This window comes from Lithobates pipiens, unplaced genomic scaffold (assembly GCF_037356315.1).
Source record: "Lithobates pipiens isolate NorthernLeopardFrog02 unplaced genomic scaffold, aLitPip1_a1.2 Scaffold_18, whole genome shotgun sequence".
In the NCBI taxonomy this organism is placed as follows: Eukaryota; Metazoa; Chordata; class Amphibia; order Anura; family Ranidae; genus Lithobates; species Lithobates pipiens.
Window position 1 is genome coordinate 209,727,736 of NW_027507758.1, and position 16,823 is coordinate 209,744,558.

Here is a 16,823-nt window from a genome sequence, read left to right on the forward strand (position 1 = left end):
TATAGCCTGTACTTCCCTAAAAAATTGCCACTGCTAAAGTGTTCGGTTTGGCTTGAAGAAAATGGTGGCAACCCTAGAGACACTAAACAACAATGCAAATGAGCTGAAGGCTGCTATCAAAGCAATTTGAGTTACCATAACGCCTCAGCAATACCACAGTTCGCCTTCATGCCACACCGCATTGATGCAATAATTTATGCAAAAGGAGCCCCAACCAAGTATTGGTTTAGTGCATACTATACTGTACATGGACATACTTATCAGTAAGCCAACATTTTTGCATTAAAAATCCCTTAATTAGTAATCTAAATTTTCTGGGTTACCGGATTTTGTGTTTTCGCTATAGCTGTAAGCCATAATCCTAAAAATAAATGCTTGAAATATCACTCTGCGTGTAATGCATCTATATAAAATATGAGTTGCACTTTTTGTATTCAATAACTGAAATACATTTTTGATATTTTAATTTTTTGAGATGCACCCGTATAAAGGTACTTCTCACTTAACGACCATGTCGTCAAACAAATTGGTTGTTAAATGAGGTATCACAAGAAATCAATATTTTAAGCATTCTTAACTACTGTACTGTATTGTGAATAAAAAGGTCTAAACACAACTCCAACTTAATAACTTTTTAATTTGCATAAGTACAGAACACAAATGAAAATTTTGTACTGTACAATACAATGATGTACAGCGCGTTGTTCAAGTGGGGAGAGCTGGTCGTAAGTCCAACAGTCATTAAACAGGTAAGTCATTAAGCAAAAAGTATCTGTGTAAATATATATGTTTCAACAAAGTTTCCAGAAGTTCAATAGTAAATCCACACTGTCACCCGATTGTGGTTTCTCAATCACAACTCGCGACCAAGCGAGTCCTCTTCCTCCAGATGGTGGGCAGGGCTAGCAGGACTGTAATTGGCTTTAGCAGTGGCCAATCGGTCGTCCTCCTGGAAACAGGGACTGCCCCCTCCCCTAGCAGACCTGTACCCAATCTCTTCCCCATCACAAGAGCTGACGATCACAGCTACAGCAAAGTTAGAGAACCAAACAATGTTTCTACATTTTTTACAATAGGTGTATAGGTGGGGCATAGTGCCTTCTCCTTAGTGTAGATGCAGTGAGAGTAATTCTGTGATTGGAATGCATTAGCGCGGTAGAAGCTGTGTCTCACTGACACTTAATGTGCTGCTCTGCTGATGGGAATTGAGTCATGTGTCGGTAAAAAGGCTTTGCGTGATGCTTGTAGCACCCTTTTTAAACCTATACAGAAGAGTACAGAAATTGCAGCTGAATTTTTGTAAGGAAAATAGAAAGAAAAAATTGAACTAAGTTATGCTATGTGACATGTAACAGATATAAAGCAGATGCCACCCCAGTTTGGTTGAAAACGTGGTAAATTTTTAACCATTGTATTTGGAAACTTAACTGACAAATTTTGGCTGAAAATATCACTCACATTAACCACTTACCGACCGCCGCACGACTATGTACCTCCCTTTTTTGAAGAGTGATATCTTGGTAACGGGCAGGTGCCTCCGCCCCTCCCGCCGCTTCCCCGCACCCTCCGCCGCTTACCGGAGCCGTCGGCAGAATCGGAGGCGATCGGGTCCTATCACTTCCTTGGTATGGAGACGAGTGAGGCTAAGATGGCCCCCACCTGTCTCCATACCATAGCAGGGTGGAAACCACGTCAAAACGTCACTTCCGCCCATACTTCTTAAAGGCACATTTTTTCAAAGTCATTTTTTCAAAGGACAACTTTTTCTTTTATTTTTATTTTTTTTGCATTTAAATCCAAATATGAGATCTGAGGTCTTTTTGACCCCAGATCTCATATTTAAGAGGAACTATCATGCCTTTTTTCTATTACAAGGGATGTTTACATTCCTTGTAGTACGAATAAAAGTGACCCAAATTCTTTTCTTTCCTCTGTAACTCAAAACATGCAACCTGTAGAATATTTTAAACGTCGCCTATGGAGATTTTTAAGGGTAAAAGTTTGACGCCATTCCACGATTGGGCGCAATTTTGAAGAGTGATATGTTGGGTATCAATTTACTCAGCATAACATTATCTTCCACAATATAAAAGAAAATTGGGCTAACTTTACCGTTGTCTTATTTTTTTATACAAAAAATTAATTTTTTCCAAAAAAAGTGCACTTGTAAGACCGCTGCGCAAATACGGTATGACCAAAAGTATTGTCATTTTATTCTCTAGGGTGTTAGAACCCTAATGTTTGGGGTTTCTACGTAATTTTCTAGCAAAAAGTGTTTTAAGTTGTAAACACCGAGTCTGAAAAAGAGACCCGGTCCTTAAGTGGTTAAAAGAGAAAAACTGTATATTTGTAAGACTTGTAAGATTTCACTTGATTGTTCTGTTCTTTGTATTAAAAAATGTAAATATAAGGTCAACACTTAACATGCATTGTATTATTATTTTTTTTTTAACAGGTTGGTGCTGTGGTAGAAATAAAAAGGCCAGATGGAACTTATCAGGAAGCGGTTATCAATAAATTAACTGATGCAAGCTGGTACACAGTTGGTAAGATTAATCTGTGGGGTTTTCTTATTTGAGTGATTGTAAAGGTAATGACCGCCCCAACGCCCGCTCCCTCGTCACTGGCTTTGATTGACGGCATTTTCAATGGCAGCACTATGTGACAGTAAATTTGGGGCTATTATACAGCCAAAATATACCATAGCACACCTTTCTAGCAGTTGTGTTTGACAACACTCTCAACCCTCATTAATAGGCAAAATTTGGGAGATTAAATAAAGAACGAGAATGGCAGCGATATTAAAATCGACTTATTACAAAGGTTAAATATAAATCTGGTATTGCTGTAGCACTTCATTATTTTTTACATCTGGCTATTTGTTATATATTTTCAAAGAAATGTTGCTTGTTGCAATTTTTTATGTTACACAATACCTTAAAATGCACATTTTCATTAAAACTATTATTTATTAAAAAATTTTGCACACAAACACAATATAATAACTGATTTTATGCGGAGTAAATAAATGCTAACACATCATGCTTTAAAATCGCGCTGTCACGGTACTACTTACAGCGAACCCACAGGCGAGCAGGTGACATGGGATCCCCCAGGGCGTGGAATCTAAGAGTCAGCCGGTGTTCCGTCAGGGACCCTCTCACAAAGGTTTGGACTTAGCTGCGTGCTGACCCCAGGTCACGACCCCCGGGTTCACCCTGCTCGCTAGGGAAGTACCAGAAGACACTGTAGACAGGGATGGATGGATGGATGAAATGAGGAAAGCCAGGTAGTGAGCCAAGGTCAGAGCGGGCTGCAGACAACGTAATCGGAACAAGCCGGGTCGGTACACAGAAGATCAGTTCACGAGATGTCAGGTAAAAGAGGTTACGCAGGGGAGCTTCAGAAACAAACGTTGCTCAAGCAATGGTAACTAGTTAGGAAGGGATTTAAATAGAGAAGCACATGAGGGGCTGGACAGGAAGTAGCATGAGGAAACATATATTAGGCAACAGGTGAAGGGCGTCGACACCCATAGCTGTAGAGTGCACAGAGCTGAATACCAGACAGTGGACAACAGATGCCAGCCGGCCCACTGCAGTAAAGGTGAGACAGATCAGCTCCGCAGCTGATCTGTGACACACGCATGCCCATGGTATGGTGACAAACTGCTGTACGTTAAATTATCCTAAGGCGATGCTTTAAAACAGTTACAGGTTACCAGGTTTACCCTTTCACTGCCAGGTCTCTACGGTGTAAGGACCTATAGAACTCTGCTTCCAGGTGCCCACGTCCATATGCCATACAGACCTCCAATTCCTCGTTTTATAAGCTCATGGTCACTTTAGACTCTGGACAAAACAATACCTCTGATCAGTGGTTGACAATCTGCTGATCAGAGCTATTCCCCAAAAAGTTTAAAAATAAATGTTTATTGGTACATGTAAAATAGATCAATCACAAATGTGATCTTCTAAAAATAAAAATTTAGATTCATTGCAAGCATACAAAAATATGGTCTATATCGTATTACTCTTCAAAGTCCGAAAAACAACTCTTTGGTACCTGACGTGTTTCAGGTTCAAGCCTTTCGTTGGGGGTATTTGGAAAGGAGAATATATTCAATTGTTTGAAAAAAGAGGAAAACACAATAACATTGTGGCATAAACAATGGCAATATGTGGCATATAAGGTATGGACACAAACCAGAGTTAGATAGGATAAACTGTGCAATGTTCAATAATCTCTGCAAACAGGAATCATAAAGATCACTGCGGAGGATGGCATCAGTGAATATCTCCAAAACTGTCCCCAGAGGCCAATCACAGGGTCTCCCATGGAGGTCCCCACACTGGTTGGTCGCAAGTCACAAACAAAAAAGAGGAGGGAAACTGATGTCGTAATTTCCAGCTAGGTTTTCATATTTTCATAATGGCAAGAGATGAACAATGCAGCTGCCCATAAACTTGGTATCACAAGCCGGATTGTGCATCAATATTTCCTAAGTATACAAATGAATAGATGGGTGAATGAAAGCCAGGATATTTACCAGGTAATGTTTAGGAGGGATATCGGTCCTTGGATACACAGTCATAAAGATAAGTAGTCTTCACCCTTTCTCTAAGGGATAAACACAAGCACCAGGTTGTCACAAAAAGGCTTCATTGACTACATGTGAATATGCCTGATATATGGAAACCATAAGGGAATAGAACACCATCGCTGTACCTGAATTTTGTGTCAGTTTGCCTGTCAAGACGCCGTTCTCCCTGGCAGTGTTGGTGTGTTGCACTGATCCAGGGATCTAAATATGGGGTTGGACGCATGTGCATCACGATCGCGCATGAGCGGCTAGCGGCCAATAGGACCAACAGTCCCCCTGTGCTCCAAGCACACCGGCACAGATAGGCCAGGCATACCACTGGCCCCCTCCTGGAGGAGGACAGCAGAAACACAGCCCAAATAAGGAGGGCCCTCACCAGGATTTGCTCAGAAACGATGCCAGAGATCCCCATAATGCCAGATGCCATCTGGTTTTCAAACTAGGCAAAGCACCATTATTGTTGTATGGAAGGATATACAGGTTTGTACGATGAGTACCAAAATTGGACACAAACCAATGGTCAATGCAGATAAAATCGCCATCGGTCAAGTAGGTGGGGCAAGGGAAGAGAGGGGAAAGAGAACAAATCCATGGCGCTAAAGAAAAAGAACAAAACAGTTTAAAGAGAAAAATATCAAATCTATGCATATATGTGTAGCAAGGTCTCCAGCCTTGTCCAGTCTAATGAGGACCTCCATAGCCAAAGATAGCTGACATCCCTCAATATGTATTGGGTTATGAGGCACTGTGGGTGCAAAGATGATGAAAGTCATTGGGCACCAGACACTGCTTGGATGTAAATGAGGTTTTATTTCTTTTGACAGTCCTTTTTGTATTTTTTGGTTAAAGAGGGTTAGGGCCAGGACACCCTTAAATAGTTATAGATTCAATTGGCAGACTAGAAGAACAGCCGTGCAGGGAAAAGCCCCAGCAAGATGCCACATCTGCACATGCAGGAATACTGTCTCCTATGTTAACAGTTCAAATGTAACAGTTCTTTAAGCTCCACCACAACTGCCTCTTGTAGTTTATCAACACTGAGTCTCTCACTAGACCCACTGACTCTGAATTGGCAGTGGTATCTCCCTCAAGCGTCACCCACGCTTCCCTGCTGGGTCCCTAGCTTGGCACTCCAGATACTTTTCAAGCTTCACCCCTGCTAACCGTCGAGGTACCTGGCTTGACTCACAAGATATCTCTGCCTTGGGTTGGGTCCCTGACATGATCACCACCTGAAGTTTCCCCATTCGCCACCATGTCCATTCGGTGAGAATATGGTTCCGGTACTTCAGTTACTCACTGTGGTCCCTGGTAAAGGTGGTTGGTCCCTTTTGTGGCAACGGCTTCCCTTCTACCTCCAACCACTGACCGGTTCTCCGGCCGACAGAACCGTCACTTTTGGCTGGACTGCAAGCCATGGTCCCAACCCTGCGCTGCCCTCTTACTTCTGCATAGGCTCTCACACAGCCTGGCAGTCAGATGCATTCACTTGTGATGTTGGTTCCCGAGTTCCATGTGAACCAACAAGGTAAATCCCCATAGGTTTCACCTATACTTTTAGCACTTTGTACATCTTTCTCTCTGGTTCCTTTACTATCTCACCCAGGATATATTTTTCTTTTCTTTCTTCCACTTGCATACCTGGTGTTTTTTTGAGTATCTTTTTTTCATCTATGCTCAGTCCTTCCCTTTATCTGACTTGGTGTATGGGCTTTTCACACTTCTCATATTATACATTCAGTATATACTACTGATCTTAATCCACAGAAGTGTTGGCTCACTGTCGCCTGCATTTGCACACTGGCCTTGGGGAATCCAATGTTCCCTGCTTGTCCACGTGTCTCCACCTCAGCTCCCATGCCAGACATTTCTAACAGCTGTGGTCTTCTGTTCATTTCTATGCAGTTGACATGAGTATTTATAGGGATGACCATCCTGTTCTTTACACCCATTGCTTATTTCTATTATTCGTCTACAATATTATACCATATGGTTTTGTTTCTTTATAGATCACCATTGCATTCACCCCTGAAGAGTCGCACGGTGTCCATACAGATGATTTTGTTTTTTATTTTACTTTAGATTTTCCACCACCCAGCCCTTCCAGTGGCCCATGCAGGACTCGTCCTTACCCCATGATATGCCAAGTACCATGGCGTCAATATTTATATGTGGCTTTTAGCATGCCCTACGTTCATGTGATTCTGTGTATGCTTCTTTTTTTTGTGTGCTGTACATGATTTCACAAGGTGTAATAAAATGTTCTTTGCTAAGACTGCTTTTTAGCATACATCTCTCATTCACAGTTCCCAAAAACTCCGCCCCCCCCTTTTTTTGTCTGAACCCATATAAGCAATGCTGTTTTATATCCCACATGCTTACTCTATATAATGATTGGCCTCATTTAAAGTCCTGCCAACCAAACCTTCTCTTTTTGTTCAAATTTTGAACTCCTTGCATGTTGGTCCTCTGGATGTGGCCAGGCTGTGTAAAAGTCTCATACATGTGGTATCACCATACTCGGGAGGAGTAGCAGAATGTGTTTGGGGTGTAAATTTTGCTATTTACATGCCATGTGTTAGAAATATCTTATAAATTGACAACTGTGTAAAAAAAAAAAAAAAAAAAAAAAAAAAAGCGTTTTCATTTTTTTCCATATTTTCCTAAAACTTCTTAAAAAAAATGAACCTTTCAAAAGACTCATTATGCCTCATAGATTATACGTTGGGGTATTTGCTTTCCAAAATGGGGTAATTTTGTGGGCAATTCCATTGTCCTGTTACTCCAGGGCCTTCAAAAGTATAATAGGAGGTGGTTGTGAAGTGAGATGTCATTTTTGCTCGTAGAACGCCTGAAGGTGCTACTTCAATGTTGGTGCTCTGTATGTGGCCAGGCTGTGTAAAAGTATCGCCATACTCAGGAGTAGCAGAATGTGTTTTAAGGTGTAATCTGTGGTATGCATTATGATGTGCAAGAGAAATAACCTGTTAATATGACAAATTTGTGAGAAAATTTAAAATTTAAATCTTCATTTTGCAAAGGATTGTGGGAAAAAATACAGCAGCAAGAAACTCACCATGCCTCTTACTGAATATCTTGGAATTCCTGCTTTTTAGAAAGGGGTCATTTGGAAGTTATTTGTACTTCCCTGGCTTGTTAGGGCTCATGCACACAAAACATTTTAAAAAACACCAGCACTACAGCAGTGCTAAAAACGCCCATTAGTGTTATGCGCTTTTCCTGCACTTTTTTTGACGTTCACGTTTTTGCCCTTTTTTTTCATTAAAAACACTCTTGATGCGTTTAGCGGCGTTTTTGGTTTACAACTAGTTTTTACTGTTCCTGGAAGCACAGTCTGTTGTCTTGTGTTTGTTTTTTGTTTTTTTGTTTTCTGCTGCCCCTAAACGTGTATGCCTCTGGCAGTTTGTGTGCATGGACACATAGGTTTACATGGAGGGGCTTTTAGAGGCAGTTAAAAAAACGTCAAACGCCCCCTAATGTCAGGTCACCTTGAGGCGAGGTGACAGATGCACACCGTAGGGATCAGGAGTGCACCGCAAGGTTGTGGACCCTACGGCTGACTGCTGCAGACGGGAGACAGATCCCACTGGGGTTAGAGCGTAAGATTCCCTGAGGCGCGGAGTCTAAGAGCCAGCAGGTGTTCACTAGCGCCTCTAGTGGTGAGGATGGACTTGGCTGCAACTGGCTCCAGGTCGCGACCCCCAGGGTTCCCCAGCTCACACCCACAGTAGGCAACAGGAGGATAGGGATAGTGAGGAACAAAGCCAAGGTTGGGGGCCACAAGCAGACAGGAATAGTCAGGGACACGGCAATAGGTCAGGATCACAGGCAAACAGGGATAGTCAAGGACATGCCAAAGTCAGTAATGGAACAACAGAAGAGCACACGGCAGGTAACAGGAAGCTAACACACAAAGGTTGATCAGCAGGGTTGGCCTGCAGTGCACAGGTTAATATAGAGTTCTCTGATAGGAGCTAGGGTGGAGTCATGCCAGAGGATGGATTACAAAAGCAGTCAGGTGAGGGTCCGCTGGTCTCTAGAGATGAACACATGGGAACAGGTAAGCAGACAAACACTATTGCAAAACCATGACACCTAAGAGCAGTTGTAAAAAGGTCATGTGTGAATGAGCCCTTAGCGGTGCTTTGTGGGAGCTTTTAACCCCTACCGGGGGGGAGGGGGTTAAAAGCCCACTACTATCTGTGGCAAAGCACAGCTTAAACACTGAGGAAATAAGCAAAAAGTGCCCTTTCACGCTGAGGAAATTAGACCGTCAGTAAATCAGGTGTGATCAATTTTCAATGATTGGCACCATAGCTTGTGGACTATAACTTTCACAAAGTCCAAATAATTTACACTGATTTGGGTTACTTTTACTTTAGATATGTAGCAGTATAAATTTTGACCAAAATGTATGAAGAAAAATGATTAATTTGCTAAATTTTATAAAACAAACGAATAAAAATTATTTTTTTACAAAATTTTCGATCTTTTTCATTTATAGCTCAAAAAATAAAAAAACCCAGTGGTGATCAAATACCACCAAAAGAAAGTTCTATTTGTGTGAAAAAAGACAAATTGCATATGGGTACAGTGTTGCATGACTAATTATCATTCAAAATGTGAGAGCACTGAAAGCTGAAAATATTGGTCTGGTTAGGAAGAGTTTTTTTTTAAATGTATATTTATTGAAAAAAAAATTCTGTAAACAGTACAAAAATGACATAAATACGGTACAGTAGTCAGTAACATTGGGTGGACATAATATGGGCACCATATTGTAGGTTACAAACGGGTTAAGTGATAGGATACACCATGAAGCTGTATACAATGGTGATAACATAACTGAAAAAGGATAGAACGAACTAAGACATTGGAAACCAGACGTATGGGTGTTCTTGGTCTGATACGGTATAATACAGTAAACAGAATATCAAATCCCCCTAAGGTCACTTAAGGAGGGACCGGCAGAGGGGGTAGTCAAAGATTCTGGGTTGAATATGGAGGCATCCCATGGGTCCCATGTCTTGGAAAATTTGGGCAAGGAATCATGAGCTATTGCCGTCAAATGTTCCATCCTACGCATGTGAGCAATGGACGAGACTACATGTGCTTGTGTGGGGGGTATGGGAGATAGCCAATGAGCTGGAATTACTCTCTTGGCAGCCAGGAGTATGAAAGCCATTAGTTTCCTGGCATATTTAGGGAGATCTAGGATCGGAAGGCCTAACAGGTAGTGTGTCGGAGTCAGTGGGATATCTCTCTTCAATATTGATTGGAGAATGGATTGGACCAAAAAGATGTGATACGTGGACAATCCCAAAAGATATGAAGTTGTGTGCCAATATCCTGTAGGCACCTCCAGCATAAACGAGACAGTGAGGGATCATATTTATGTAAAACTTCGGGGGTCCTATACCAAAACATTAGTACTTTATAAGCAGTTTCTTTCTGCTCAACACATCTCGAGACTTTGGAGATGGAAGTCCAGATCTCCTGCCATTGAGAGAGAGAAACAGCAACGGGTAGGATTTTGGCCCATTTCCGCATATAAAGGTGAGAGTCTAGAGTGGGGGGTAGTGAGTCATGTAGAATCCTGTAAATAGCGGATATGAGACCCTTCTGGTGTGAACCCTGGGTGCATAACATTTCAAAGGCGTTAGGTTTCTCTAGGCTTATGGCAGGAGACACGGAGCAAAAGTAGTGCTTAAATTGAAGGTAGGTGAAAATGGACCGTTGTGGAATGTCAAATTTATCCTGTAAGTCCGGAAAAGATAAAAGTTTGCGGGATACTGGGTGAACTAAGTAGCGGAGTTGGAAAATACCTGCTTGAGTCCACGGGGTCATAGCCATTGTGGACAAACTGTCAGGTATATCTGGGTTGTGAGTAACATTTAAAAGGGGTGGACAGGGGGAGGAAAGAGAGAACTTATTGTGGCATTTTTTCCAAATATCCAAAGTAAATAGCATAGGAGCAAGGCAAATACGTCTGAGTTGAGATATAGAGGAGGAAAGGTCAGACCAGAGCATAGAACAAGGATGGACCGGGTCAGTGATACTCATTTCTATCTCCGCCCAACGACTCGTCGCAAAATAGGAGGACCAGGAGACCGTCGTAGATAGGTGGGTCGCGTAATAATATCGTATAATATCGGGAGCTCCCAGACCCCCATGTGAGCGCGGTGCAAAGACAACCGTATGGGCAATTCTATGTGCTTTGTCACCCCATATGAATTTAGTAAAGGCCCTTTGGATACTGCGGAGGTGGGACATGGGAAGGGCCACAGGTAAAGTTTCGAAGAGATACAAAAATTTAGGGAGTATTGCCATTTTAAGGACATTTATCCTACCTAAAAGGGACCAGGGACATTCCATCCATTTACGAGTAGACTGTGCGTTTCTGAAATTAAAGAGAGAAAGTTAGCCTGGTATAGTGTGCGATAGGATGCTGTTAAATGAATGCCCAAGTATTTGAGCGAGTCAGAACGCCACTGGTAGGGAAAGGTGTTGCGCAAAGCGGCGAGAAGTAGGGGAGGGATATGAATGGGAAGCGCTTCAGTTTTAGCTGTATTAACTTTATATCCTGATATATTACCGATCGTTTCTAGGAGGGTATGGAGGTTGGGGAGTGAGGTGTGAGTTTTAGTTAAAGTAAGCAATATGTCGTCGGCAAACAAGGACAGCTTGTATTCCTTCCGTCGTAAAGAGACTCCCCTGATATCTGAGTCTTCCCGAATGCGGGCTGCCAGGGGTTCAAGGCATAATATAAATAACAAGGGGGAAAGGGGGCAACCCTGTCTAGTTCCATTGCTATGTGTAAACGTTGGGTATTTGAAGGATGCCAATTGAACTTGTGAGGTGGGATGGGAATAAAGGGTATGAAGAGCCGATACAAAGGAGCCTGAAAAACCGTAGCGTGCAAGTGTGGCAAACATGTAAGGCCAGCCAAGCCTATCAAAAGCCTTTTGGGCATCTAGGCTGAGAATAAGAGCAGAGCGACAGGTTTTATCAAGCATGTCAATTAGATCAATGGTGCGTCTGGTGTTATCGCCCGCTCGTCTACCTAGAACAAAACCCACTTGATCGTTGTGAACAAGGGCAGGGATTATGGAAGAAAGTCTATTGGCTAAAATTTTTGTAAAGATTTTATAGTCTGAGTTCAGTAGGGCGATGGGCCTGTAATTATCTGGCAGGGATGGGGATTTGCCCGGTTTCGGAAGGACCGTGATATGGGCATGTAGGAATTGCGAATGTGGAGTGACCCCTTTTTGTAAGGAGGAGTAAAGCTTTAATAAGTGAGGGCCAAGGATGGGAAGGAAAGTTTTATAATATTGATATGGTAGACCGTCAGGTCCAGGGGACTTATGTAAGGGCAGTTCTTTCACTACTGCTGCTAACTCTTCTGTCGAGATATCTGCATTAAGGGCAACTAGCTGTGACGGTGAAATTTTAGGCAACTTTAAAGGGGAGCAAAAAGAATCAAAAGCCTCTTGAGTGAAGAGGTGTTTAGGGTCAGAAGCTAAACAGTTGTACAATTTGTCATAAAACGAGCCAAAAACTTTGGACATCGTCAAAGGACAATGGGTCGGGGAGCCGTCGGCCTGAAGGAGGAGGTCAGGATAGGATTGAAAGGGACGCGGTTTAAGCTTATTTACTAGCATCCTGTGGGGTTTGTTAGCAAACTCATAAAATTTCTGCTTTGCCCAAATTAGGGCCTTAGAACATTTTTGCATATCTAGCGACCTCAAACGCTCACGAAGGGTCGTGACTGTGCGCAGACGGGTTACCGTAGGGGAAGCCAGGAGCAGATCTTCAGCCTTACGGAGCTGTAAGAGGGTTTCTTGCCTCAGGGCCGCCGAGTCCCGCTTTAAGCGGGCGCCGGCAGAAATACATGCACCTCTAAAAAACGCCTTGTGGGCTTCCCATAGGGTAGACACCTCTGCCACTGAACCCTCATTCAGTTGAAAAAATTCTGATAAAGTTTGGGACAGTTGAGCTTCGACAATGGGGTTGCGGAGGAGAAAGTCATTGAGTCTCCAATGACAGGTTCTCGGCATGGAGCAGGCAAGGGCCAGGTCAAGCTGAACCGAGGCGTGATCTGACCACGTTATGGGGTTCAGTTCTGAGGCCACCGCCGATGTCAGTAGAGGTGTTGATATAAAAAGGTGGTCAAGTCTGGAGTACATCTTATGTGGGAGGGAGAAAAATGAAAATTGTCTGCTAGTGGGGTGTTTGATTCTCCATATGTCCAACAGGTTATGGGTTCTAATTAGTTTACGAAATGTGGTGGACTGACGTTCCACTCTAGATGAGGTAGTGGAAGGAAAAAGCGTCTGTCTGTCTCTCCTTGGAGACATGACCATGTTGAAATCCCCCCCCATGATCATGAAAGGTTGAGCATAGTTACCTAAGCTGTCCAGTAAGTCAGAAAGAAATTGGATTTGGCCCGAGTTAGGAGCATATACATTAATCACAGTAAGAGAGCGTGAGAGATATTCGCAGTCCAGGAGAATATATCTACCATGGGGGTCTATAAATGAAGATTTCACCCTAATCGGGCAAGATTTCCTAATCAGGATTGCAACCCCTGCTTTGCCAGAGGGGTCAGAAGCCAGAAAAGAATTTGGAAAGTGTTTAGCAGCAAATTTGAGAGAACCCCCAGGGCGAAAATGAGTCTCCTGGACCAGGACTATGTCCGCAGCCGAAGATTTGAACTCTTTCAGAGCCAGCCAGCGCTTATGAGTTCAAGCCTTTAACATTATAAGTAAGAACCCTTAAAGCCATCTTTATGGATTGGCATTAATGCAATGTAGGCAGAACAAACATGTATTAACCAAAAATACCCGTAAAAATTAACTAGGCAGTATAAACCATGGTGTATCCTGTGGAATAAAAGCAGATTTACGCATACAACATCGACTGTAAGGAAAAAAGCAACACAATACCTTGAACAATGTAGGTCAAAAAGAACCAATAGGCCAAAAAAAAGGCCCATAACAAGAAAAAAAAAGAGAGAAAAAAACAGAGAAAAAGAGCCTGGGGGGTAAAAACCACCCAGGAGTCCACGGCCAAGGCCGCGGAACAATCGAAGGCACACAAGGGGTTCCATCTCATCGGGAGTGGCTCCCCTCGCCACCTTCCGACAGCGTCTAGAAATAGCAAAAAACAATGTAACTTAGCTTGACTCCAGTCCAAAGGAGCAAAGAAAGACCCATAATTACGGGTATGACCAACCCCATAACAGGGGAAACATGGTGACTTAGGGGCCGAAATCAATCCCAACCAGGGTTGGGGAAGGGGTCCATCTCAAGTAGGATGTCTGGCGAATGGCGAGCGTTGAGGAGTAGAAAAGTTCTTCTGCGACCTCTGCCGAGCGGGGGGTCCAGAGTCGTCCTGGAATGGAAGTGGGTTTGGGTGTCACGGGAAGAGGAGTGGGGTCTTCATCTGGAATCGGTGGTAAACCAAGGCTACGGAGAAAAGCTTCACTTTCCTGTAAGTCTCTCATGGAGTATTGAATTCCGTCTTTTGAGGCAGACAGGCGAAAGGGGAAACCCCATCGGTATGGGAGTTGATGATTCTGTAGATGCGTAGTCACCGGGCGGAAGCTTCTGCGTTTGGCAAGGGTGATCGGAGATAAGTCACTGAAAATCTGTATCTTCGCCCCTTTAAACTCTAGGCGGGATTTGTTGCCGGTAGCCACTATTAAAGCCTCCTTACTGTCATAGTAATGAAAACGTACTATGATGTCCCTGGGGTTGGCACCCGCTGGGGGCTTGGGGGCCAGGGATCTGTGCGCCCTATCCAGTCTCCAGTCAATGTCCGGAATCCGAGGGGCCACCACATTGAACAAGCTGAGGAGATATGGTCTAATTTCTCCCTCGCTAACGGTCTCCGGCACGCCTCTGATACGTAAATTTTGACGGCGTTCCCTATTCTCCAAGTCTTCTTGCTGGGATTGATGCTGGGAGATTGATTGTTTCAGGCCGACATTGTCTTCTTCCAACACGTGAACATATTGGATCAGATCATCAAACTTCGTTTCCAAGACATCGGTGCGTTCACCAATTTGAGCTATCTCTCCCCGTAGTTCGTGTGCAAGTTTTCCCATTTCTTTAGAGACGTTGCTAGTCAGGTCTTGCAGTAGGGCCTTAAGTTTGTCATCAAGAACTTCTACCGTGACAGGGGCGGCCATTGTTTCTGGTGAGGCGTCTGAGGAAAGCTGAGAAGCGTTGCGCGTCACCCCTTGAGAAGGCGTTTGTGTGGACAGGGTGGCCGTCGAGGTTGGGGAAGGGGATGTAGGTCTGCTCAGAAAACGGTCAAGTGTTTGTGAGGGTCGCAGGTCTGGAGATTGAGACTGGGTGGGATGTTTTGGCCCGTACTTCACCATGAGGCGTTTGGACTAGAAGTCAGACAGTTGTGCTGTCCCCCGTTGTAGAGATGCTGATTATGCGTTGTAGGGGGAGTAGGAAGGCGGCTTAGGGCGACATTTAATGGTTACATGGTGGTCATCCTATGGGACCAAACATGTGGCCCCCACTGCAGAGAATGAAGCACATGAGCTACAAGGACCACACGGGTATAAAGGGTATCGCGGGGACCCGAAATGAGAAAGAGAATTCCAGGGGGGGATATCGTGCTGGTGAGGTGGAAGGATCTGGGGAGAATGGAGGAGCTGTTCTCACTGAGAGTGACTTGAGTCCCAATATGGCCGCCAGGTAGGCCAGAGCCTCAGTGTTCAGCTAAGGGCAGTGGTAGGGGGAGATGCAGAAGTCTGTTGCCCTGCTTGCGTGTGTACAGTGCAGAGCTAAGCCAGCAGGGGTAAGCAAGTTAGTGGACTCCCAGGGCTTCTCCTCACCTTAGGCCCGGGTGTACCAAGATGGCCGCCGGAGTTCCTCGGGAGCCTGAAGGACCGCTGCTGCTCCTGGAAACCTCCAGGAATGTCGCTGTGGGTGCTTCGCCATCCTCGCGGTCACCCTCCGGTGCGTGCGGCGGTTTTACGGTGGGCAGATGCGTCTACCTGCTCGGTGGAGCCCGGAGCCTGCAGGGCCCGTCGGAGGAAGTAGGCCGCAAGATGTCGGTGGGACTCACACTGTGGCGCCGGCCGCGCACTAGGCCGCGAACGGTGAGAGCGCCGGGGGACGGAAATATCTCCCGTAATCCGATCCGGGCGGCTTCCCCACTCAGGATGGGCTGTTTTGGGGCCTCGGCGGTCGATCCCAGGTGCGGATTGAGGTGGATGTGATCGGGGATGCACGGAGCTCTCCTCCAGTGCGTCCGTCCACCTCGGCTTCCGGCCACGCCCCCGTTAGGAAGAGTTTTAGTGCCCTGTGGGCAAGTGGTATTTGCCCACTGGATTTATATAGTGCCAACAGTTTGAACAGCACATTACGAAATGGATGGAGACCATTCCATTACAATTCAGTACAGGAGGGAATAGAGATCCCTGCTCATTAAAGCTTAGTCTTAAAGGTAAGGTCAATTGTTGGGTAATAACTGTTAGGGATGAGATAATGGAGAAAATAAGTTACATTTGTTAGAGGCAAGATAGGCATCTTAGGGGGCATTTTACTGTTATGTATGTGCTTTTTCTAGGTGTATGACATATAAAGGTCATTATTTTAGCTGATTTTAGGTAAATGGTTTAAAAGTATAGTGATTAATCATTATTATCTCTGTGCCACAGTGTTTGATGATGGAGATGAAAAAACTTTGAGAAGATCATCCCTCTGCCTAAAGGGAGAAAGGCATTTTGCAGAAAGTCAAGTGAGTATATTATTGCAACTGTATAGAATGGTACATAGATTGACAAATACTATAGTGCTAATACTATATAGGCTCATATACACCGTTTGTCTACAAACAAGATGGCCACTGTCAACTGTATATAAGATAGTTCGAAAATATTACTCCAGCTAAGAGAAACCTCCCTGAATCTATCAAAAACTAAGGAAGAAGAAGGTAGCAGTAAAAAGATATGTACAATGGGCATTCAATTTAATAGACTTTTTGAATTGCTGGTCAATTGTTTAGTTGGGAGAAGGGCCCCCTTATTGCTGATCAATGTAGTGATTTCTTAAATTAATTCTCAATGGAAAGAAAACCACATTACACTGAAACCTCTAGAAGAATCTCATTTGACAAAGGCTGGTCTAGAATATTTGCAACCCATCAGCACAATCGTATTTATTTTCTTGCATGA

General features: G+C 43.9%; 1 protein-coding gene across 5 annotated transcripts in view; it reads left to right on the top strand.

Annotated features, from left to right (window-relative positions):
* The window catches only part of ARID4B (AT-rich interaction domain 4B), a 2,504,499-nt gene that overhangs the window by 401,198 nt on the left and 2,086,478 nt on the right, over window positions 1-16,823 (top strand). For all 5 annotated transcript variants that reach the window (XM_077486552.1, XM_077486551.1, XM_077486548.1 and 2 more), the window contains 2 exons: window positions 2,456-2,546; window positions 16,308-16,387. In XM_077486552.1, coding sequence (XP_077342678.1) covers window positions 2,456-2,546; window positions 16,308-16,387 — 171 coding nt within the window. The remainder of the gene's footprint in view (window positions 1-2,455; window positions 2,547-16,307; window positions 16,388-16,823) is intronic.